Source organism: Balaenoptera musculus, chromosome 8 (assembly GCF_009873245.2).
Source record: "Balaenoptera musculus isolate JJ_BM4_2016_0621 chromosome 8, mBalMus1.pri.v3, whole genome shotgun sequence".
Classification (NCBI taxonomy): domain Eukaryota; kingdom Metazoa; phylum Chordata; class Mammalia; order Artiodactyla; family Balaenopteridae; genus Balaenoptera; species Balaenoptera musculus.
The window spans coordinates 109,046,479-109,069,328 of record NC_045792.1 but is presented as its reverse complement, the minus strand read 5'-3'; the positions used below and the strand labels follow the sequence as shown (position 1 = coordinate 109,069,328).

General features: G+C 51.1%; 1 protein-coding gene across 1 annotated transcript; it reads right to left on the bottom strand.

The window, feature by feature from the left end:
- Window positions 1-10,409: 10,409 nt before the first annotated feature.
- On the bottom strand, window positions 10,410-21,994 carry IFITM10 (interferon induced transmembrane protein 10). Its single transcript, XM_036860393.1, has 3 exons — window positions 21,840-21,994; window positions 21,244-21,696; window positions 10,410-11,007 (listed from the first exon to the last, which is right to left on the bottom strand). The coding sequence occupies exons 1-3, from the start codon at window positions 21,930-21,932 to the stop codon at window positions 10,858-10,860; spliced, it is 696 nt and encodes a 231-aa protein (XP_036716288.1). The 5' UTR covers window positions 21,933-21,994; the 3' UTR covers window positions 10,410-10,857.
- Window positions 21,995-22,850: the final 856 nt, after the last annotated feature.

The following is a 22,850-nucleotide window of genomic DNA, read 5'->3' as shown; positions in this document are numbered from 1 at the left end:
CTGGCCCAGAGCTTCTGAAACCCTTGTGATTTCCTAAGAGATACAAGCCCAGGAGCTTCTTTTGTTCTAATATCTGTTTTTGACCCCATTACCAAGCTTCTAAATCCCTTGGGATTTCCTGGGCGATAGGAGTGTCCTTTGTTGTAACAGGTGACTCTGGGTGGGCTCCTGGGTGGTGCTGGTCATCAAAAGACCAAGCAGTGATTAGAAGCTTGGAGTTTTAAGAGGGGAGCAGCCTGGAGACTGAGTTAATGATTGATCATGCCACGTGGTGAAGCCTGCCTGAAATCCCAGAAGTATGAGGTCTGGAGAGCTGCTGGGTTGGTGAATAGGTGGAGGTGCTCGGAGGGTGGTGCACCCATAGAGGGCATGGGGGCCCCACCACTCTGCCCCACACCTTGCCTCGCTCAGCCCTCCATGAGGAGTTTCGCCTGTATCCCCCTCTCCTAATAAACTGGTAAGCAGAAAACTGGTTTCTTGTGTTACATGAGCCGCTCTAGCAAACTAACCGAACCCAAGGAGGGGGGTCATGGGAACCTCTGATTTGTAGCCAGTCGGTCAGAGGCAGAGATGACAACTGGAGTTTGCCATGGGTGTCTGAAGTGGGACAGTCTTGTGGGACTGAGCCCTTCATCCGTGGGAGCGGTGCTGTCTCTGGGTAGACAGTGTCAGAAGTGAGTTAAAGTGTCGGACCTCCAGCCGGTGCAGCACAATTGCTTCATGTGGGAAAAATGCCCACGCGTCCCATGTCAGGAGTGTTGTGAGTGTGGGAATCGTATGAAAGCAAAGGGGACTCACAGGACAAGTGCAGGTTTTCTTTCCAGGCTGCAGTAGAAGAACACTGCAGACCGGGCAGCTTAAACAGCGGACAATTATTCTCATGGTTCTGGAGGCTGGTGGTCTGGGATCAAGGTGCCGTCAGTTTGGTTCCTGATGAGACCCCGTCCCACTGTGTCTTCACATGGAGGAAAGGGGGCCCTGCTCTCTTCATTTTCTCATAAGGGCACTAGTCCCCCACGGGGTCCCACCATCGGGACCTCATCTGACTCTCATCACGTTGGGGCATTTGAATTTGGGAGGCACAGGCACAGACAGTCCACAGCAGGAGGGATACACACGAGTGAGGCTGAGTTAGGCTGTTCCCGGTGCATCCTCTTGGGTGGTAGACAATTCTGATATATCCCCTTCCCAATGATATTCACCGGGTCATTAGATCGAGTAGGACCTGCAGAGTTCTCCACCCGTGACATTACTCAGTTTTCCCTCTGTAATTATAATTATCCTTCAGGATGGTTCTTTGAAACCAAAGATCCCAGTGTCCATTAAACCTCCAGCTGATTTATTTACTAATCTCAGTATGGACTCATGGTTTCCTATTTTATTCAAAGGATTATAATTGTTACTAATATTGTCTACTTTGATCCTCAAATTGTCCTGGATTTGGGAGGGGGTCCTGCACATTTTGGACGCATCCTCCTAGATCCTTTAGCCCTTCTTGCTTCCTGGTGCAAGCTGGTCCAGGTCAGCCCTGGGCGTTCCCTGGAATCAGCCGTTTCCCAGGGAGCCCTGAGTCTTGTAGGTCAGCGGTCCCCAACCTTTTTGGCACCAGGGACTGGTTTCGTGGAAGACAATTTTTCCACGGACTGGGGAAGGGGATGTTTTGGGGATGATTCAAGCACATTACATTTATTGTGCTCTTTATTTCTATTATTGTTACATTGTAATATATAATGAAATAATTATACAACTCACCATAATGCAGAATCAGTGGGAGCCCTGAGCTTGTTTTCACTTGCCACTCACTGATAGCATTTTGATATGAGTCTGCAAGCACTTGATTCATTATGGTCTCTGTGCAGTCAGACCTCTCTGCTAATGATGATCTGTATTTGCAGCCGCTCCCCAGCGCTAGCGTCACCGCCTCAGCTCCACCTCAGATCATCAGGCATTAGATTCTCACACGGAGCGCGCAGCCTAGATCCCTCGCATGCGCGGTTCACAGTAGGGTTCGCGCTCCTATGAGAATCTAATGCCGCCGCTGATCTGACAGGAGGCGGAGCTCAGGCGGTAATGCGAGCGATGGGGAGCGGCTGTAAATACAGATGGAGCGTTGCTCGCTCACCTGCCGTGCGGCCTGGTTCCTAACAGGCCACGGACTGGTACCGGTCTGTGGCCCAGGGGTTGGGGACCCCTGTTGTAGGTGGTGAAGTGTCACTGGGTACTGGATGAGCTTTTGCTGTTGGGATGTTGCAGACCCTCTCAGAGGAGAGAGCCAGAGGACACACGTCCTCCTCCAATGCCACCGAGCACCCCGGGTTCACCCCCATTTTATCCCTTTCCACATCTCCCACCCTCCTCACCAGCACCTGACTCTGGTCAGCTGTGATATACTTGCTAATTTGATCAGTTCCCTTGTCTGTCACCAACCTCCCGTCATCACTACTGTCCCTCCCCATGAAGATGCCCTTCTCACCCCCCCACGTGGTCCCTTCCTCACCCGCCTTGGAGCTGGCCCCCCTCCTCCCCAACACCCCACACCTGAGTGCCCCTCCCACTTCTCTCTGTGTGTTTTCATTCACAGTAAAAATGAACAATCTCCTGCTCACCTGTTTCCCTTCCCACTATCATTTTCCTTCCAGAGACACTCTATTCTATGCATTGTGGTTATTTATGAATAAATACAAGGATAAACTCCCCAGGGGAATTACTTGAGTCCAAACAAAGCTGTGCACATTTATCCTTTTTATTTTCATATGTATATGAAAATATATGTTAATAGACATTTATTTCCCACTGATGACATTTATGAATAATACTGCTATAAATATACATTAGTATAAACACATATATACATATAAATATGTATTTATACAGAAAAAAATTGTGTATACTTATAAATAAATATATATATCATACAGAAAACTTCATAACACATAGTTGTACAATCTTTTATAAAGCATATACTTGTGTACCTACCACCAGCATCAAGAAATAGAACCTTATCAGCACGCAGATGTCACCCATGTGTGCCTTGACTTGTCAAATGTATCAAAGTGGGTTTTTTTCCAGTTTTATTGACACATAATTGCATACAGCACTCTATAATTTTAAGATGGACACTGTAATGATTTGACTTACATGCATCATGAAATGATGACCACAAAAGTTTAGTCAACATCCATCATCTCATGTAGATACAGCATTAAAGAAGTAGAAAAAGAAAATGTTCCCTTGTGATGAGAACTCTTAGGATTTACTTCTTAACTTTTGTATATAAAGTACAGCAGTGTTCATTATCTTTATCATGCACATTACATCCCTAGGACTTATCTGTTTTATCACTGGACGTTTGTACCTTTTGACTGCCAGCATCCAATTCCCCTCCCCCTCCCCCTGCCTCTGGTAGCCAATATCTGATCTTTCTATGAGTTTGTTTGTTTTTGAAATATAATTGATTTACAACACTCTATTAGTTCTTTTTTTTTTAACATCTTTATTGGAGTATCATTGCTTTACAATGGTGTGTTAGTTTCTGCTTTATAACAAAGTGAATCAGTTATACATATACATCTGCTTTATAACAAAGTGAATCAGTTATACATATGTCCCCATATTTCTTCCCTCTTGCATCTCCCTCCCTCCCACCCTCCCTATCCCACCCCTCTAGGTGGTCACAAAGCACCGAGCTGATCTCCCTGTGCTATACGGCTGCTTCCCACTAGCTATCTATTTTACATTTGGTAGTGTATATATGTCCATGCCACTCTCTCACTTTGTCCCAGCTTACTCTTCCCCCTCCCTGTATCCTCAAGTCCATTCTCTAGTAGGTCTGTGTCTTTATTCCCATCTTGCCCCTAGGTTCTTCAGAACTTTTTTTTTTATACTCCATATATGTGTGTTAGCATACAGTATTTGTTTTTCTCTTTCTGACTTACTTCACTCTGTGTGACAGACTCTAGGCCCATCCACCTCACTACAAATAACTCAATTTCGTTTCTTTTTATGGCTGAGTAATATTCCATTGTATATATGTGCCACATCTTCTTTATCCATTCATCTGTTGATGGACACTTAGGTTGTTTCCATGTCCTGGCTATTGAGCTGCAGTGAACATTTTTGTACATGACTCTTTTCGAATTATGGTTTTCTCAGGGTATATGCCCAGTAGTGGGATTGCTGGGTCGTATGGTAGTTCTACTTTTAGTTTTTTAAGGAACCTCCATACTGTTCTCCATAGTGGCTGTATCAATTTACATTCCCACCAACAGTGCAAGAGGGTTCCCTTTTCTCCACTATATTAGTTCTTGATACACAACATAGTGATTTGATGTTACTGTACACTTCACAATGATCACATGATAAGATACAAAGATATTACATAATTATTGACTATATTCCCCACACTGTACTTTTCGTACACATGATATTTATTTTGTAACTAAAAGTTTGTACCTCTTAAGCTCCCTCACCTATTTGTCTCCTCTCCCCCCTCCCCTCTGGCTACCACCTGTTTGTTCTCTGTATCTATGACTCTTTCTGTTTTGTTATGCTTGTTCTTTTTTTTTTTTTTTTTAGGTTCCACATGTAAGTGAAGTCATATGGTATTTGTTTTTCTCTGTCTGACTTACTTCACTTAGCAGAATGCCCTCTAGGTCCATCCATGTTGTCACAAATGGCAAGATTTTATTATTTTTTATGGCTGAGTAAAATTCCATTATATATAACGCCATACCGTTTTCCACAGTGACTGCACCAGTTTGCATTCCCACCAGCGGTGTATAAAGTTTCCCTTTTCTCCACGTCCTCACCAACACTTGTTATTTGTAGACTTTTTGATGATGGCCATACTGACAAGTGTGAGGTGATGTCTCATTGTGGTTTTAATTTGCATTTCTCTAATAATTAATAATGTTGAGCATCTTTTTATGTGCCTGCTGGCCATCTGTATCTTCTTCGGAAAAATGTCTATCAAGTCTTCTGCCCATTTTTTGATTGGATTGTTTTTTTTCTTTTGCTTTTTTTTTGATATTGAGTTGTGTTGGCTGTTTATATATTTTGGATATTAACCCCTTGTTGGTCACATCATTTGTAAATATTTTTTCCCAGTCTGTAGGTCGTCTTTTTGTTTTGTCAATGGTTTCCTTTATTGTACAAAAGCCCTTACGTTTAATTAGGTTCCATTTGTTTATTTTTGCTTTTGCTTCCCTTGCCTGAGGAGACAGATCCAAAAAAATATTGGTACAATTTATATCAAAGAATGTTCTGCCTATATTTTCTTCTAGGTGTTTTATGGTTTCTGGTCTTACATTTAGGTCTTTAATCCATTTTGAATGTATTTTTGTATATGGTGTGAGAAAATGTTCTAATTTCATTCTTTTACATGCAGCTGTCCAGTTTTCCCAACACCACTTATTGAAGAGACTATCTTTTCTCCATTGTATATTCTTGCCTCCTTTGTCGTAGATTAATTGACTATGTAAGTGTAGGTTTATTTGGGGGCTCTTTATTCTGTTCCATTGATTTATGTATCTGTTTTTGTGTCAGTACCACATTGTTTTGATGACTATAGCTTTGTACTATAGTCTGAAGTAAGGGAGTGTGATTCCTCCAGCTCTGTTCTTCCTCAAGATGGTTTTGGCTATTCAGAGTCTTTTGTGTTTCCATACAAATTTTAAAATTATTTGTTCTAGTTCTGTGAAAAATGCCATTGTATTGAATCTGTAGATTGCCTTGGGTAGTATGGTCATTTTAACAGTATTAATTCTTACAAATTATGAGCATGGTATATCTTTCCATCTATTTGTGTCATCTTCAATTTCTGTCTTCAGTGTCTTATAGTTTTCTGAGTACAGGTCTTTTACCTCCTTAGGTAGGTTTATTCCTAGGTATTTTATTATTTTTGATGTGATAGTAAATTACAAGGCAGAACATTCTTTGACATAAATCATAGCAATATTTTTTTGGATCTGTCTCCTCAGGCAAGGGAAACAAAAGCAAATTATTTCCTTAATTTCTCTTTCTGGTCTTTCATTGTTAGTGTATAGAAATGCCACAGATTTCTGTATATTAATTTTGTACCCTGCAACTTTACTGAATTCACTGATGAGCTCTAGCAGTTTTCTGGCAGCATCTTTAGGACTTTCTCTGTATAACACCATGTCATCTGCAGACAATGACAGTTTTACTTCTTCCTTTCCAACTTGGACTCCTTTAATTTCTTTTTCTTTTCTGATTGCTGTGTCTAAGACTTCCAATACTATGTTGAATAAAAGTGGTGAGAGTGGGCATCCTTGTCTTGTTCCTGATCTTAGAGGAAAAGCTTTCAGCTTTTCACCATTGAATATGATGTTAGCTATGGCCTTATCATATATGACCTTTATTATGTTGAGGTATGGTCCCTCTATACCTACTCTGTGGAGAATTTTTATTATAAATGAATGTTGAATTTTGTCAAAAGCCTTTCCTGCATCTACTGAGGTGATCATATGATTTTTATCCTTCATTCTGTTAATGTGGTGTATCACATTGATTGATTTGAGGATATTGAAAAATCCTTGCATCCCTGGGATAAATCCCACTTGATTACGGTGTATGATCCTTTTACTTATTGTTGAATTCAGTTTGCTAATATTTTGTTGAGGATTTTTTTGTATCTATGTTAATCAGTGATATTCGTCTGTAATTTTCTCTCTTTTTGTGTGATCTCTTTGTCTAGTTTTGGTATCAGGGTGATGGTGGCCTCATAGAATGAGTTTGGGAATGTTACTTCCTTTGCAATTTTTTGGAGTAGTTTCAGAAGGATAGGTGTTAACTCTTCTCTAAATGTTTGATAGAAGTTCCTTGTGAAGCTATCAGGTCCTGGACTTTTGTTTGTTGGGAGTTTTTAAATCACAGATTCCATTCAGTACTTGTGATTGGTCTGTTCATATTTTCTGTTTCTTCCTGGTTCAGTCTTGGGAGATTGTACCTAAGAATTTGTCCATTTCTTTCAGGTTGTCCATTTTACTGGCATATAGTTCCTCTTAGCTGTCTCATGATGTTTTGTATTTCTGTGGTGTCGGTTATAACTTTTCCTTTTTCATTTCTTATTTTATTGATTTGCTACCCCTACTGTGATGTGTGGGGATTTGTCAGTATTTGGGCTTCAATGGTCTTGAATTTGTGGCCTAATTGATTCCATCTTCTTTTCTCCACGCCCCTCTGGCAGCCCTCTCAGGAGCACGTCTTTCTGTCCTGGAAATCAGCCTTGAGACTCTCCTTAGGGGTCCCAGCCTCACCAGGTGGCATTAGGTGGCAGGGGGTGGGGGAGGGGATGCTGTGCCTCTTCTGACTCAGAAAAGCCCCCCATACCTGTCCCCGCTGTCCTCCCACCCACAGGTCATGTGCAGAGGACCAAGTCTTGTGGGCTTGGGGTTTGTGGCAGTCAGGGACTTGCCCCTCCCCTCGTGCCCCCATCTGAGCCGGTGGTCACTATTCTGTGGGAGGGGGAGCACTCGGGCGACACCCTGAGCTCTGCACCCCTGCGGGGGAGATGAGAGCACACGACTGAGAAAGAATATTCTGTGGGTTTCCAAAGTCTGCAGAGTCAGGCTGGAGCGGGCAGTGGCTTTGCAAGTGGATGGGCCCTGGGGGATTCTGGGGGGCTGTGGTCAAGGCAAGGGGCTGGGCTGGCTGCACGGCGGCACCCCACCCCAACACACACATGCCTGCAGGCAGAGGCACACACACACACACATGCAAACGTGCCCACACATGCACACTCAAATGCACGCACACACGGCCAGTCTCGCCCTTTTGACCCGCTCCCCATTCAGCTACTTGGTCCCGATCCTTTTAGATTGGACTCTGGGCTGGGGGTTCACAAGGACAGTGGCCAGGCCAGCCAGGGCAGCACGAGGGAGAGGGGAGGGCAGGGAAAGTCACCTGATGCCCCCAAAGATGCAGAAGACTAGGGGGCACGTCCAGGAGGGACGGGGGGGGGGGAGAGTGAGCGAGGACAATTCATTCGCACGTATTTATTATTTACTGCAAACTGAAAATCAAATAAAAATGGGGAGGGGGGAGTGCAGGAGGCACAGGGCCGGAAGGAAGGTCAGGGAAGAGACCAGAGAGGCAAAGACACAGGCCTGGAAGCCAGAGACCAAGGCACAGCCCGTGCCGCCTGCTGCCTGTGAGGGCGAGGGGTCCGCCTGACCCACCACGGTCACGGTGCCGCGGATGCCCGCCCCCCCCCCCCCGAGCCTGACGGTGCGAGGCCGGCACCTCTGGGGTGGCCGCGTACCCCACGCTGCCCAGGACCGGATACGAGCATCCGTGAGCCGAGGGCGCCTTTGCTGGCTGCAGGGCGACTGTGCCGTTTCTCCAACAGGAGCCCGACGCCTCCGCTGCACGGGCACCGCCAGGGGGAAGCTGGCGGAGGCAGACTTAATGTGGATGCCCTTCCTCCGGGGACCAGTCCCCGGCAGCCAGCCAGCCGCGGGCATCAGAGGTGGAAGGAGGATGAGCAAAGGAAACGTTTCCCCTCCACTTTCACCACCCCCGCCAGGCACCGTAACGCGCTAGGACGCCAGGGTGGCCCAGGCTGACCTCAGGAACAGCGGCGCCCGTGTCCCCCAGGTGCCTGGGGGGCCGGGCGGGGGCGGGGCAGGGACTCTCTCCCACGGCCGGCCGCAGCCCCTCCCCTCACTCCGCGTCCTATTCCCGACTCCTTCAGGGACCCACGGGCCGTGGTGCGCGCCTACCTGGGCCTGACCGCGGAAGTGTTGAGAGCGCCCATGACTGAGATGCAGTGGTCTGTCAAGGTGTCCGGTTGCTCAGCCCCACCGCCAACTGCCCTCCCGGCTCCAGCCCTCCATGGAGGCCACCTGGAAAGCTGGTTGCTCCCCTCCAAGGGGTGGCCGCGGTTCAACTCCCTACGACCTTGCAGGGCCCCGACTGCCCGTTCTACCCCAACCCACCACTGCCCAGGGTCAGGGGTCAGCAGCACCGTGTCCCTGCCTTCTCCCCCGTCCTGGGCCCCCAGCGCTCCTGCCTCTCCTTTGCAGGTGTCGGCTCAGGCTCACTCACCCCATCTCTGCCCCCACCCACCCAGGCTGCTCCCGCTTTGCTTGAAGCTTCCAGACCCAGCTCGAGTCTCCACTCCGAGCCCTGGGCCGTACCCACGGGGTGCAGCCAACACCCAGGTTCTTGATAGTCTCACCTGGGAAACACTTCTCCAGGCCCAGTGGTCATAACACTCAGAACGGCTGCTCCCGTGACCCGCCCCCCGCCTTGAGCCCCCAATCCCTCCCGGCAGGGGACCCACCAGGATTCTAGCCCCCGGGCCCCTCAGCCGCCTCCTGTCCTCCCCAACCAAACACCAGCCTGTGTCCTGTTCCGACACCCACCTCCTGGACACCCCTCCCAGCCTCCTGCATGGGGGCTCCCTCTCTCTAGTCTGTGCAGCTGGGCGCCGCGTGAGGCCACTGAGCCCACGACCTGGGCCATTAGATGGGCAACCAGCCAACCCTGATGGCCCACACCTCTCCAGAGACCCACGGCCCATCCCGAAGTTTCGCTTCCCCAGAGGACTCCACTGGGAGGGCCCCTCTCTCCCAGGAGGTCCGAGGGGAGCCCCCGACTCCTGACCCCACATCCACACGACCACAACCATCGCCCCAGCGATGGAAGAGGTCTGCCTGCACACAACCTCCTCTGCTTCCTAGACCAGCTGCATCCCTCACGGTGAGGCCTCGGCTGGCTCTGGGGTCCCTCCACCTGCTGCGCTCGCTGCAGCTCCTGGGCTGAATCGGGCCTCCTGCCTCACGTCCCACGGGGCCTGCGCTTCTCCTGTCCTAGGGCTCCTCAGACTTGCTCTCAGAGGCTGACGTTCCCTGCTGGGCTGTGAGCAGAGCCCACCTCCATACGGGCATTGCTGCCCTGGCTCCCGGCGCGTGCCGCCCGCACCGATCTTGATCCCGAAACAGCGACCTCCAGCTGATGCCTCGCTTTCCCCCCTGGTGATCCTCACGGCACCTCTGAGACATGGGAAAACCACATCCCCTACTTGGTGGATGAGGAAACGGAGGAAGCTGCCCAGGTCCCAGGTCCCCAAGATGGACTGGGAAGGCCAGGGCAGTGCCATAGCTGCCGGGGGCTCCCTCCTGGTGCCCGCCCCCCTTCCCTCCTCTCCCCATGATCCTCGTGGGGACTTGCGTTAGGGGCACACTCTGCCAAAAGCCCCCTCAGTCCTGTGTTGCACAGTGAGCAGACCGCCTGGATTATGGAGCAAACTTTCCCGGAAAAGTCAGCTGGATGCAGCACTCGGGGCCCTGGACCCCCAGGCAGTGACTGCGTGGGGTTCCCAAAGCCTCCAAATCCCGAGCCCTGCCCAAGTGGGGGACAGGAGGCTGGGCCAGAGCTGGGCAGGTATTTTATTAGTAGTTCACAGATACAAGAGCTCTGAGCAGGGTCACAGCTTGGAGGAGGTGGCGTCAGGGAGGAGAGAGTCAGTCCCCAGATGCTGGCAGCCACCCCATCCTGGGAAGCTCCCACAAAAGCCCTTCTTGCTGGGTGTGAGGTCTGAGGGGCCTCAGGAGCCTGGGTGGGGGCACAGGCAGGTAGGGAGGGCAGCCACTGGAAGCCAGGGTGCAGCAGCACAGGAAGAAACCCACGGGCCCCCCCAGAAACAGGCGGAGGAACAGGAGGCAGAGAGGGTGGGCCGGCACGAAGCTCACCGTGCCCTTGCCTCGCTGCCGGGCTCACAGCTTCAGGGGGTCTCCGGCTCCGCCCCAACCGCAGGGCATCCAGCTTTCGTCAGCCACGAAAATGAACCCATCTCAGAGCTTCACCTCCAGGCTGGTGGTGCCTGTTGGGGCCTCAGTAGTCGGTGAGCGGGTACCGCAGGAAGATGAAGACGAGGATGATGCAGGAGGCCGCCAGGGCAGAGCTGGTGATGTTGAACAGCCGAGCGGTCTTGGCGTCCTCCACTGCTCCGTTCAGGTCGTTGAGAAGTTTCTTGTCCCGAACCTGAAGCCAGAAGGAGGAGGTGAGACCAGCAGCCGGCGCCGACGGGTGGACACAGGCAGGGGCCAGGTGGGAGGGCGGGAGGGTATGAGGGCAGAGGGCCCTTGAGAGTGTAGCCCCAAGCCAGGGTCAGTTGCCGATTCCTGATTCCTGACAACCGTGTGGGGCTGCTGCACAACGATGCCCTTGCTGGGTGGAAACGTGCCCTGGATTATGGGGCATTAGGTCGGAAACTTACTTTCAAACAGTTTACAACATAAAGAATAGGTATTTATAGACAGAGAGAAGAAAAGGTGAATATGGTAAACTGTTAACATTGGGATGTCTGGGTGAAGGGTATATAGGAATTCTTTGTATCTTTTTTTTTTTGCAACTTTTCTATAAATCTAAAACGTATAAAATATAATGGATTGTTAATACTGTATTATATACTTGGAAGTTGCTGAGAGTGGATCTGCAGTGTTCTTACCACCAAAAAAAAAAAAAAGATAATTATGTAAGATGATGAGTATTAACTAACCCCATTGTGGAAATCATTTCGCGGTACACCTTAAGCATATACAATGTTGTAGGTTGATTATACCTCAATAATGCTGGGAAAATAAATAAATAAAACAAAAGAGGAAGCCGGTCTCAGAGAGAGTTATGTGATTGGATGATGGGACAATACACGTGTGTCCTAATCTGATTGGTCCCACCTCATTTAAAATTAACTGGGATTCCCTGAGAATACACACTGTGCTTGGACGGGAGGCAGCCCGGGGGTCCCTGCAACGGGATATTAAGGTGAAGGGAGCGGTTGGAGCCCAGTAAGTCCTGGGGAGATGGTGGACAGCGGTGGACCCATTTCCAAGATCCTCTGGCTGTGAAGAGGTGTCCCTGGGGAGCGTGTCCCTTCATCCAGGCTAGGTCTGAGGAGTCCCCTCTCCTCCATCCCCTCTCCTTCCACAGAGTCCAGAGAAGTGTAGGTCTGAGCATGCTGCAAACAGACAGCAAAGCCTGGGAGGAGGAGGAGAAGGAGGAAGCAGAGAGATGAGAGAGGCAGGGAGAGAAAGTATCTGCATCAGCAGACTGGTGGATAAATGGATGTATGGATGGATGTACGGATGGATGTACGGACAAAAGGCAGGGGGCTGGGTTGGGCAGATAGAGGACATTGATGTCTGGCTGCCCGGAGGGTGGGTTACGCAGATGGACGGGAGAATAGATGGGAAGTTAACGCGGTGGGGACAAAGATGTGGTGGGAGTGTGGCTGGGTGGATGGATTTCCTGTGGGTGGATGGATGGAGGAGGTGAATGGTGGAAGGAACAGAGGGAGAAGAGAGAAGAAAGAAGACAGAGGTGACTGTCTGGCAGTGGATGGAGGGGGTGAGGAAGGGAAGGAGGAGATGGAGTGGAGTGGAGCTGGGGGACAAGTTGGAGGGACTGGGGAAGGGGTGGAAAATTGGGTGACTTAAGGTGGATTGTATAGAATGGAGAGGTAGAGGGAGGAAAAGAAGCTGGCCTTGAGGAACTAGGGAAGGGAAGGAGAAAAGAATAAAGTCTATGCCCTTGTGGAACTTTTATTCTAGTGATTTTGGAGAGAGCCCACATCTTCACTGAGTTTTATCTTCCGTTGTGAGAACATGATGTATCACCCCCTTATTTAGGTCTTATTCAACATTGTCATTAAAATAAAATTTTATAATTCTCTCCAGAAGAAAGAGCTATTATATCTTTTGTTAGACTTAGTCTGTTTATTTTGGTTGTCATTATATTGTAAGTGATGTCTAAGATTACATTGCTAACTGAATTTTGCTGGTGTATAGAAGTTCAACTTCTATAGATTGATTTTGTATCCAGCTAAACTATTGTATTAATTATGATAACAGACCAAGTTTTCTATGTAATGCATCATAACTACTGTAAATAACAGTTCTATTTCTTCCTTCAAGTCTTTATTCTTAGACTCTGTAGCACAGTGGTTAAGAGTACAGATGCCTGGATTTGAATCCCAGTTTTGCCAATCACTGCATAATCTTAGCAAGTATTCTCACCTGTAACAGGAAGATAACAATAGTACCTATGGCATAGGGTTGTTGAAAGGAATTAATGAGTTGGTGGACGCAAAGCATTAGCATAGTGTCTGGTCCAAAGCAAGCTCTTATATAACGGAAGCAAAGACTTCAGAACGACGCTGACTAGCAGTGATGTAACAGGCAGCCTACTCTCAGTCTTAATGGTAAAGCTCACGACTAAGGATGATGTTCATTGTATTATTAGAGGTAGATTGCTGTATTTTTAAAAATCCCCATGAGATAAACATATTTTTTCTCTAATTCATTAACTAGTAAATTATATTCATTGATTTTTTTCCCTCATGTTGAAACAAGGCTGATTTATTTAAAAATAAACAATTGGTCATGACTTCCTTGTTGGATATTGGAATGAGGAAAGGAATGATAGAGATGGATGTTGAAAGTGGATGGCTGAGTAACCCATCCATTCAGTTGTAAAGGAGATCAGGGAAGACGAGAACTGGACAGGTGATTTGATGATGGGAAGGCAGGTGGATGATGAGAAGGAGGGAGATATGAACGTCCCATGCTGGATGCATGGGACACACAGAGAAACGGACATAGGAATGGATGCTGGATGGAAGGGATGGTTGGATGGATACACGGATGTTTGCCAGAAGCGAAGGACTGGTACACAGATGGATAAGAGAAACATGCTCAACAGGTAGGACAGGCAAGTAGATCAATATCTGAGAATGGGTGCTGAATGGATGGAACAGGCTAGATGGACACATAAAGGTATGCCAGGTGGGCAGGACAGGTAGACAGATGGATATACGAAATTATGTTGCATGATGGGAACAGGTACCTAGGCGGTTATAGAAAGGTATACTGGATGGGCGGGACAGGCTGGTAGATGAGTTTATGAATATACGCTGGATAATCTGGACAGGGGGATAGATGGATACATGAGTATATGTTGGATGGGTAGGACAGGTGGCTAGATGGGTTTAGAGATAAATGCTGAATTGTTGGGATAGGCAGATAAGATGGTTGTGTGAATGTGCACTGAAGTGGTGGGAAAGGTGCATATATGGACATTTAAAAGTGTGTCAAATGGATGGAATGGAGGATAGATGGATATATGAATGTGTGTTGGGTGAATGGGATGGGTAGATAAATGGAAAGGAGGGAGGGTTGTTGGGTAGATTATAGTACAGACCAATGCAGGGTAGGTGAATAGGTTCATTAACTCAATCAAGCAATATTCAGTTCCTGCTCTGTGTAGCTGCTCTTCTAGGTCCAAGTGTACAGCAGGGAACAAAACAAAGTCCCCTGTCCTCATGGAGCTTACATTTAAGGACACATTTAAGGGAGAGGACATGGAAAGTAAACACAATAAATAAGTAAAATATATAGTGTGTTAAATGTGCTAAAAAGAAAACTGAGGACAGGGAGCGGAGAGCATTGGGGGAGGTATGATTCTAGCTGGGTGCTCAGGAAAGAATACATGGAGTATGGACATTTGAGTAAAGCCCGGACGAGTGTGACAGACTCGGTCATATGTTTATCTGCAGGGAAAGCACGTCTCAGAGCACGAAGCTCTGAGGTGGGGATGAACCTGTGTTCTGAGGAATAACCAGAGGCCAGTGTGGGGAGAGCAGAACCCAGAGGGGAAGGGGAGTGAGACTTATGGTCAGAGAGGAAACTGTCAAGGAGCAGATTGCGTGGGACTTTGTAGGTGCTTTTTAGCAGAAAAAACAATGGCAGGCTCTGGCGTGTTTTAACCTGGTAATTCTGGATGCTGTGTGGAGAACAGGTGGAAGGGGCAGAGGCTGGACAAAGCAGAGAAGAGGCTAACAGTCCAGGTGAGTGGTCAGGGTGGGTTGCATCAGGGCAGTGGTTGTGAAGGTGGTAAGAACGGACCTTTTTCTGGATCTATTTTGAAGATACAGTTGACAGTATTTACTGGGATCAGATGTGGAGTGTGATTTAAAAAGAAAGGAATTTGAGATGATTTCAAGGCTTTTTGATTTGATCTACTGAAATAAAGGAGCTGTAGGAGACTCCAGGAGGAGTCAGTTTGTGCATGGTTCAGTAGTTTGATTTCTGACATGTTTAGCTAGAAATGTCTTCTAGACATAGAGCTGGACATTTTGAGCAGGTAGGTTTTATATGAGTCTAGAGTTCAGGGATGAGGTCTAGGGCAGAGATACAAATTGGAGAAGCATGAGCATGAAAATGCTACTTAGAGCCATGAGGCTGGGTGAAAGCACCACGGGAGAGAGTGTAGACAAGAGATGAAGAGAACCAGGGACTGAGCCCCAGACCATCCCAACGTTAAAAGATCTGGGAAGCAAGAGGCATCCAGGAAAGGAGGCCGAGAAGAGCAGTCTAAAAAGCAGAAGGAAGGCAAAGGGAAGGAAAGGATGGTGGGTGGGTGAAATGACGTGAGAGGAGGAGGAATAAACATGGAGGAATGGAATGGATAAATGGATGCAGGGCGGGTGGGTGAAGAGGTGGATGGGCGATGTTGGGTGGAAAAAAAAGAAAAGGAGGAAGGCGGGTGAGTGAACAGACTGATGGTTGGATAGTTGGGTGAGTCAGTCAAAGAAAGGAAAGGAAGAAAAATGGGAGGATGTTCAGATGGATAAATGGATGGACAGTTCTTTTATGAATGTGTATCTTCATGCGATGATAGATTGATAGCGTGTGAAGGAAAGGGAGGATGGGTCGATGGGTGTATAGATGAATTGATACCAGCTCAACAGCTGATTACACGAATGGATGTAATAAATAATTGGAAGAACGGGGTAGAGGAAAGAAAGGGAGGGATAATATATAAATGGATGAATGGACAACTTAATTTGGAGGTGAATGAAGGGGAAGCAGGAATAAATGAAAGGAAAAGATGGAGAGATGGAAATGTATTGATGGTTGACGGATGATTGGCTGGATGGTGGGTGGGTGGATACATGGTTGTGAGAAGGAGAAAGGGAAGAGAGAAGAAGAGCTGATGAATAGACGTTTTAATGAATGATTGATTAGCTATATTGATAGAAGGAGTTGGTAGATAGAAGAATGGAGAATAGTACAAAGGAAGGCTGTATGGTTGGGTGGATGAATGAATAAACCGAGAGATGGATAGAAAGTGCAGGAAAAGGGACAGAGAGAGGAAGAGATGAGAGGACGAATAGACAGAAGGGTGATGACTACAGGAAGAAGAGTGTACTGATTCAAAAAGGGTCCGAGAAAGGAACTTGATGGTGACCTCAAGGCAGTTACTTTGTATCACTGTGCCTGTTTCCTCATCTGTAAAACAAGGATATTAATTGCACCTATTCATAGGGTTTTGTTATCATTAAATAAAATGCTACATCTAATTAAATAATTAGAAGTTCTTAAAAAGGTGCCTAGAATATACTCAATAATTAATTAATTAATTGATTAAGAGCTCAATAATTAATTGTTGTTTTATGGTTATTGTTATTTGCTGTCTTGTTGTTACTATCGCTGTTACTATGAATGAGTAACGGGGGAAACAGATGAATCCAGGGAAGAAAAAAAGACTAGATGGAGAGCTGGGTGGATGGATAGATGAACAGAGTAATGGATGAGGTTGGTGGATAAACAGTGGAAGGAAAGGGAGAAAAAAAAAAGACAGATGATGAAATGAGTAGAAACATGAATTTAGTAAATAAGTGAAAGAGTGAATATAGGAATGGTTGACAGTATGGAAGTGAAATTCCGGAAGGAAAGAAGATGAATAGATAAATTTTTGGAGAGAAAGTGGATGGGCAGGTAGCTGAAAGGGTGGAACCATGAGTGCATGCATTGGTGGGTTGACAAGGTGAGTGAGGGTCTTTTCCTCACAAACCCGCCCCTCCTACAGCCTCCTTCCTCATCTATAAATGGCACCTCCCTTCTTTCAACTGCTCAGATGAGTATCCTTGGAGTAATCTTTGGATCTTCTCTATTTTCCCTCACCTTACGTCCAATCCATCAGGATACTCTTTGTTGATTTTTCTTTCAAAATATAGGACCAGTTTTAAGTCTCCACTCCCACCCTCTGAACCAAGACTTGACTAAGTCAACCGCCTTCGGTTTGGTCTCCCAACTCCCCAACCCCTTGCATCCTTAGAGTCTATTCTTCACTAGTAGCAAGAGTAATCTTTTAAAATGTAAGTCACACAGGGACTTCCCTGGCGGTCCAGTGGTTAGGACTCCATGCTTCCACTGCAGGGGGCGTGGGTTCGACCCCCGGTTGGGGAACTAAGATCCCACATGCCACATGGCATGGCCAAAAAAAAAGAAGAAAAAAAGTAAGTCACATAATATTAACTCTTCATTTACCGGACCGTCACTCCTCCCTGCCTCTGGGCTTGTCTCGCCCCCTCCCTCCACCCTGGCTGCAGAGTTCACAGCTCTGATCACCTCTCCCTTCCGCGTCCCCCACACCCTTCCCATGGAATTCCGAGTCTTTCACTGCACAGCCTCAGTCTGCCTTTCCTGGACCATCTTCTGCTCCCCACAGAGGATGGGGCCCTGCTGTTCCCCCCGACTGCCCCACCCTCGTGTCTTAGTTTATGAACTCCTGTCCCCTCACCCACCCTTCAAGGCCCAGGGAAAGTGCTGCCTCCCCCAGAAGTGTCCGGGGCTGACCCCAACCTCACGCCCAAGCTGGGAGTGAAGTGTTCTTCTCCTGAAACGTTTGGTGCGTATGCATCTTCCCACGCGCCCTCTGTCCATCCACCCATTCCTCCAGCATCCTTTGCCCCCCAACTTGGTCAGCCCTGCCTTGGGTCAGGGGTGGGCAGCTGTGGTCAGGTCGGGGGCTCTCTGATGGGGAGGAAGGTTTGGCCAGAGGGAGGCAGCAGAGCCTTTGGGGGTGGGGGCAACCCGGGCCTCACAAAGGTCCCAGGCTGGGGGCAGCCCAGCGCACCCAGGGAGCTCACAGAAGGGCAGGGGCTGGGGCGTTTGGTGAGCTTAGGGAAGGGGTTAAAAGTGGGTCATGCAGGGCCTTGAATGCCAAGATGAGGAGGCTGGACTTCTCCAGACCGAGAAAGGGGAGCCGGGGGTCATCGTGAACAGCTCGTGCAGACTGCACAGATGGAGAACTGGCCTTCTGTGTCTGTGCCATCCCCAGACACCAGGCCGAGCCCACGAGGCCCCGATCTGCACTGAACGTGCCCCTGGGGGTGGGCGGGGACAGACAGGGACAGCTAGGGACACAGCGCTTCTTTCTCACCCACCGAAGGCCAGCCTCTGCCCTGCTCCTGTGCTTATTTGAATGTTGTTTTGTTTTGCTGTGTTTTGTAAACAGATGAGGAAATGGGCTCAGTGAAGCGAGATCACTGCTTTTAAGAGGCCACGCGGGGAATTAGCCAAGGCTTCCTGACCCCAAGGCCATCAGGCGCCCTTGGAAGTGCCCACGACGGGCTGCAAACGATGTAGGGTGCAGCAGCCCAGGAGACGTGCAGCTGGACGGGCAGATGGACGAATTCCCAGGCGTGGGAGCCCATGCCAGCCAGGTCTGTCCTCCCCTCTGCCCGGGACAGAGGCATCTCACCTTGCTCGCCCCTCCCAGGGAAGCCCCAAGCCTTTCTGCCCTCGCTAATGCCCAGGAAGGACGTGAGGGAGCAGCTGGGCTGCAGGCACGGTGAATCCCCTTCCGTCTCTAGAAGCACCAACTCCCACCCGCACTGCAGAGCGGATCCTGAACCATTCAGAAATCTGTGACCTACCTACAACCCGCAGCAGATGGGCCTGCCCTGTGCCAGCCAGCTGCCCACGGGCACACACGCAGCCGGACCCAGGTCCACAGGCTACTGGTGGGGCCGGGCAAGAGGGCCCAGGGAGGCAGAGCTGAGGCTGGCCTGGGGCTTCACCCCCAATTCCCAGGGACCCCTGCACGCACACACAATACACACAATTACATGCACACTCCCATCCACACACTCATGCACACACATACACAATGCATTCTCACACCTATATGCAGGCATATGCTCGTGCACACACATATGCACACTCATGCATTCATACTCCCACACATACAATTATACACACATGCACACTCACACCCACACACACTCACACACAGTTACAAGTGCACTCTTATGCCTACACAGTTCATGCACACACATACACACACACAAATGCTCACACCTATATGCAGGCACACACTCATGCACACACGTGCCACACACTCACATATGCACACCCATGCATTCACACTCCCACATACAGTTACACACACATGCATGCTGACACCTATATGCATGCACACACAATATACACAATTATACACATGCACACTCCCATCCACACTCATGCACACACATACACAATGCATTCTCACACCTATATGCAGGCATATGCTCGTGCACACACATATGCACACTCATGCATTCACTCCCACACATACAATTATACACACATGCACACTCACCCACACACTCACACAATTACAAGTGCACTCTTATGCCTACACAGTTCATGCACACATGTACACACTTACACACAAATGCTCACACCTATATGCAGGCACACACTCGTGCACACACATGCCACACACTCACATATGCACACCCATGCATTCACACTCCCACACATACAATTACACACATATGCATGCTGACACCTATATGCATGCACACACAATATACACAATTATACACATGCACACCCACACCCCTATATGCATGCTCGCACACATAATTACATACACGTGCACACACCCACACCCACTCATAGTTACAAATGCACTCTCACGCCTACACAACTCATGCACACACACATGCATGCTCACACCTATATGCAGGCACACATGCACACACATGCAACACTCACGCCTATATGCACACACACTCACGCACACGTGCACACTCACGCACACTCAATGGACACAGTTCCTGTGTGGTGGAGCCCAGGGCCGGGTACACAGGCCTGGATTTGAAGGCGGTGGGTGATCGTGATGCCAGAGATGAGTCAGGAGGACAAGAAGGCCAGGTGGCCAGAGCGTGTGACGCCGGGGCAGGGGGCTCCGCGCTCAGAGGTGCACAGAGGCGGAGCTGTCCCAGCACCTTCCCCCAGGCCAGCCTCTCGGGCCCAGCCCCTCCTCGGCCTCCAGCACCCCCCACCCCCCCGCCCCATGTTCTGCCCCCGCCCCGCTGGGCAGCTGCAATCAGTGAAATGCGCCTGGCCTTGGACACTCAGATCTGGGCTCGGGAAAAGTGATGATCTGGCGAGACGTGAGCCAGGCCCTTCCGGGGTGGCGGGAAGGGAGCGAGGCCCTGAGTCTACCCCCCCTTCCTGCTGGTTGGGCTCCAGCAGCCCCAGGCTCTTGGGTCCTTACACATCTGCATGGATCTCCTGACCCCAAGTGCGACCCCCAAGTGCGAGTCAATCACAGCTCCCCTCCCGCCATCTCGGTCCATTTCTCTCCACTTCGCCCCCACCCCGGGGTGGGGGGATGGGGTCCTGTCTGCCTGGGACACTGCTCTGCTCCCAGCCAGCTCCTCTCACAGCAGCAAGGGGCTTCTGGAAGCTGTATACACTCAGGGCGTGGGGTCAGGGTGTACGGGACACCCTCACGCCTCCCTCCCCCGGGCTCCCGGCTCCCACACAGCGCCCCCCCGAGACGGACCATCTAGAAAGCGTGTGTGATGGGAGGCAGAGCAGCGGCTGGGGGTCAGCACCCCCGTCTGTCTGTCATGGCCTCCCTCTGAGTGCCTGCCTGGCATCAGGTTCCCTGCAAGGGGCTTGGACAAGAAGGTCTCCAGCAGTGACGTCACCCCTCCTCCTGTCAACAGGGGAAGGATTCCAAGGCCTCTTCATCTCCCTGCTGGCTCCATCCCATATGCCTAGGGGCAGCTTCACCCAGGCCTAATTCCCACGTCCCCCGCCCAGGGGACAGGACACCGAGTCCCAGGTCCCCAACCCACAGACCAAACTCGCTGCACAGAGACCTTGGCCCTGAGGACCCCGGGCCCTGACAAGACACCCTGGAAGGTCCCCCAGCTCAGGAGAGGATGGGCTGGCTCTCCCTGCCGGCCCGGAGCTGGCTGACATCCGTGTCTCGCTGGGTCCCCCACCATCCTTCTACCCCTCGGCCCCTCTGCTGCACCTGCTGCACCCATGGGCTTCTCTGCGAGGGAGGGGGCAGAGTGATGCACCAGCACCCGCTTCTCCTGCTCCCCCCCGCCCCCTCCTCCATCCCCCCCCCCCCCGCCCGGCTCACTTTGAGGGAGTAGGCCAGGGCGATGAAGCCCAGGCAGCAGAAGTTGAGGTAGACGAAGTTGAAGATGGACCACAGGTAGTAGTCGTTCACCTCCGTGGTGTCCGGGTAGACCTCGATGACCGTCGTGGGGTTCGTCATGGTCTTCTTCTCTGCTAGGTGCTTGCAGGCCTGGGGGGCGCTGGTGGCCCGCACGCTGTCTGTCTTGCTGCTCTTGGACTCCATGGGGAACAGGGTGGGTGCCATGGGGGGTGAGGCTGAGGGCTCAGGGCCGGCGGCCACTGGAGCCTGCAGGGCGGGGGGCTTGGACACGCAGGCGAAGCAGCCCTTGGGCGAAGCTGCGGGGGGCCTCGGGATCCAGAAGGCCCCGTCCAGGGGAACTCGGGCTTCCTGGGTGCCGTCCGTGGTGCTGGCCGGGGCTCCCAGCGGGGCTGGGCACTGGCTGGGGCCCTGGGCCTGCAGGGAGGGGGAGAGGAAGGATGAGCCGGGTCCGGATCACCCTATCGGGCCCACCCCGGCACCCTGCGGCGTCTCCCCTGCGGCCCCATAAACAGCCCCCCAGGACAACCCCCACCCGCCGCAGATGCCGAAGCCCTCACAGCAGCCTTGGCGGCGACGTCGGGGGCTCTTCGCCACTTCGCCATCTGCACACAGTCACCCACTGACACGCAACAGCAGCGCTCCGCCAGCATCCCGACTGGCACGCTCTTGCAGTAAACACAGCAACCGGCACCCGCACACAGCCGGGCACACACAGGGCACGCAGACCCACGGTGACACGGTCGCTCTTCGGTCGAAGGAGCAGAGCGCTCCGCGGCACCCGCGCGCTGCCTCCCGCTGACACCTCGGACACAAACGCCGGCACCACCGCCCGGCTCCCCAGACCCCGGCACACGCCAGGCGCTCAGAGAGGCCGCCAGGTAAACAACCCCGCACTGTGACACTCACACACACCGCGACACAGGCCCCGACACAAGCCCCCGAGGAGGAACACGGCGGCCGCTGGGGCTCCGAACGCGCGCGCATCGCCCCCTCACACCCCGGCCCCGAGCGGCGCCCGGACCCCAAGAGCGCGCACTCGCCGCGGGCCACTCGCGCCGTGCCGGGAACGGGCGCACAATGACACTCTGCGACACGAACACTCTCCGACGAGGCCCCCGCGCCCCGCGCCGCCCCGGGGGTCCGCAGCCGAGGCCCCGCGGCCCCGCAGGCCCCCAGCCCGGCTCGGGTCTGCCGCAGCCGCCCGGACGGCGCGCCCTCACCTACTGGCGACTCCTCGGCGGCCCGGCCCGACCCAGCGCCGCGCCCCGCGCGTCCTTCCGCCGTGCCGCGGGGGTCTGGCTGTCCCGCCGCTCCGCGTCCCAGCGGCCCGACCTCGGCGCGGGAAGCGCGCGGGGTGGCGGCGGGGTGGCGCGCTCCCTCCGCAGCGCCAGGCCGGCCGCCGGCTGCAGCCCAAGCCTGACTCACGGCGGCGGCGGCGGCGGCGGGCGCAGCCACCTCCCCGCCCCCTCCCGCCGGCGGGGTGGGGGCAGCGGGCGCCGGCCGGAAGCGGCGACCCTCGGGGTGGCAGAGCCGACCAGGCATGGGTTCCCCTGCAGCGCCAGACCCCG

Bases quoted from the DNA above. Each gene is read 5' to 3' on its own strand.
- IFITM10 (XM_036860393.1), bottom strand. From the start codon at position 21,932: ATGCTGGCGGAGCGCTGCTGTTGCGTGTCAGTGGGTGACTGTGTGCAG. The intron at 21,697-21,839 runs GTGAGGGCTTCG...CCCTCCCTGCAG, and splicing joins ACGTCGCCGCCAAGGCTGCT to GCCCAGGGCCCCAGCCAGTG. The intron at 11,008-21,243 runs GTGAGCCGGGCG...TTCTGGCTTCAG, and splicing joins CCCTGGCCTACTCCCTCAAA to GTTCGGGACAAGAAACTTCT.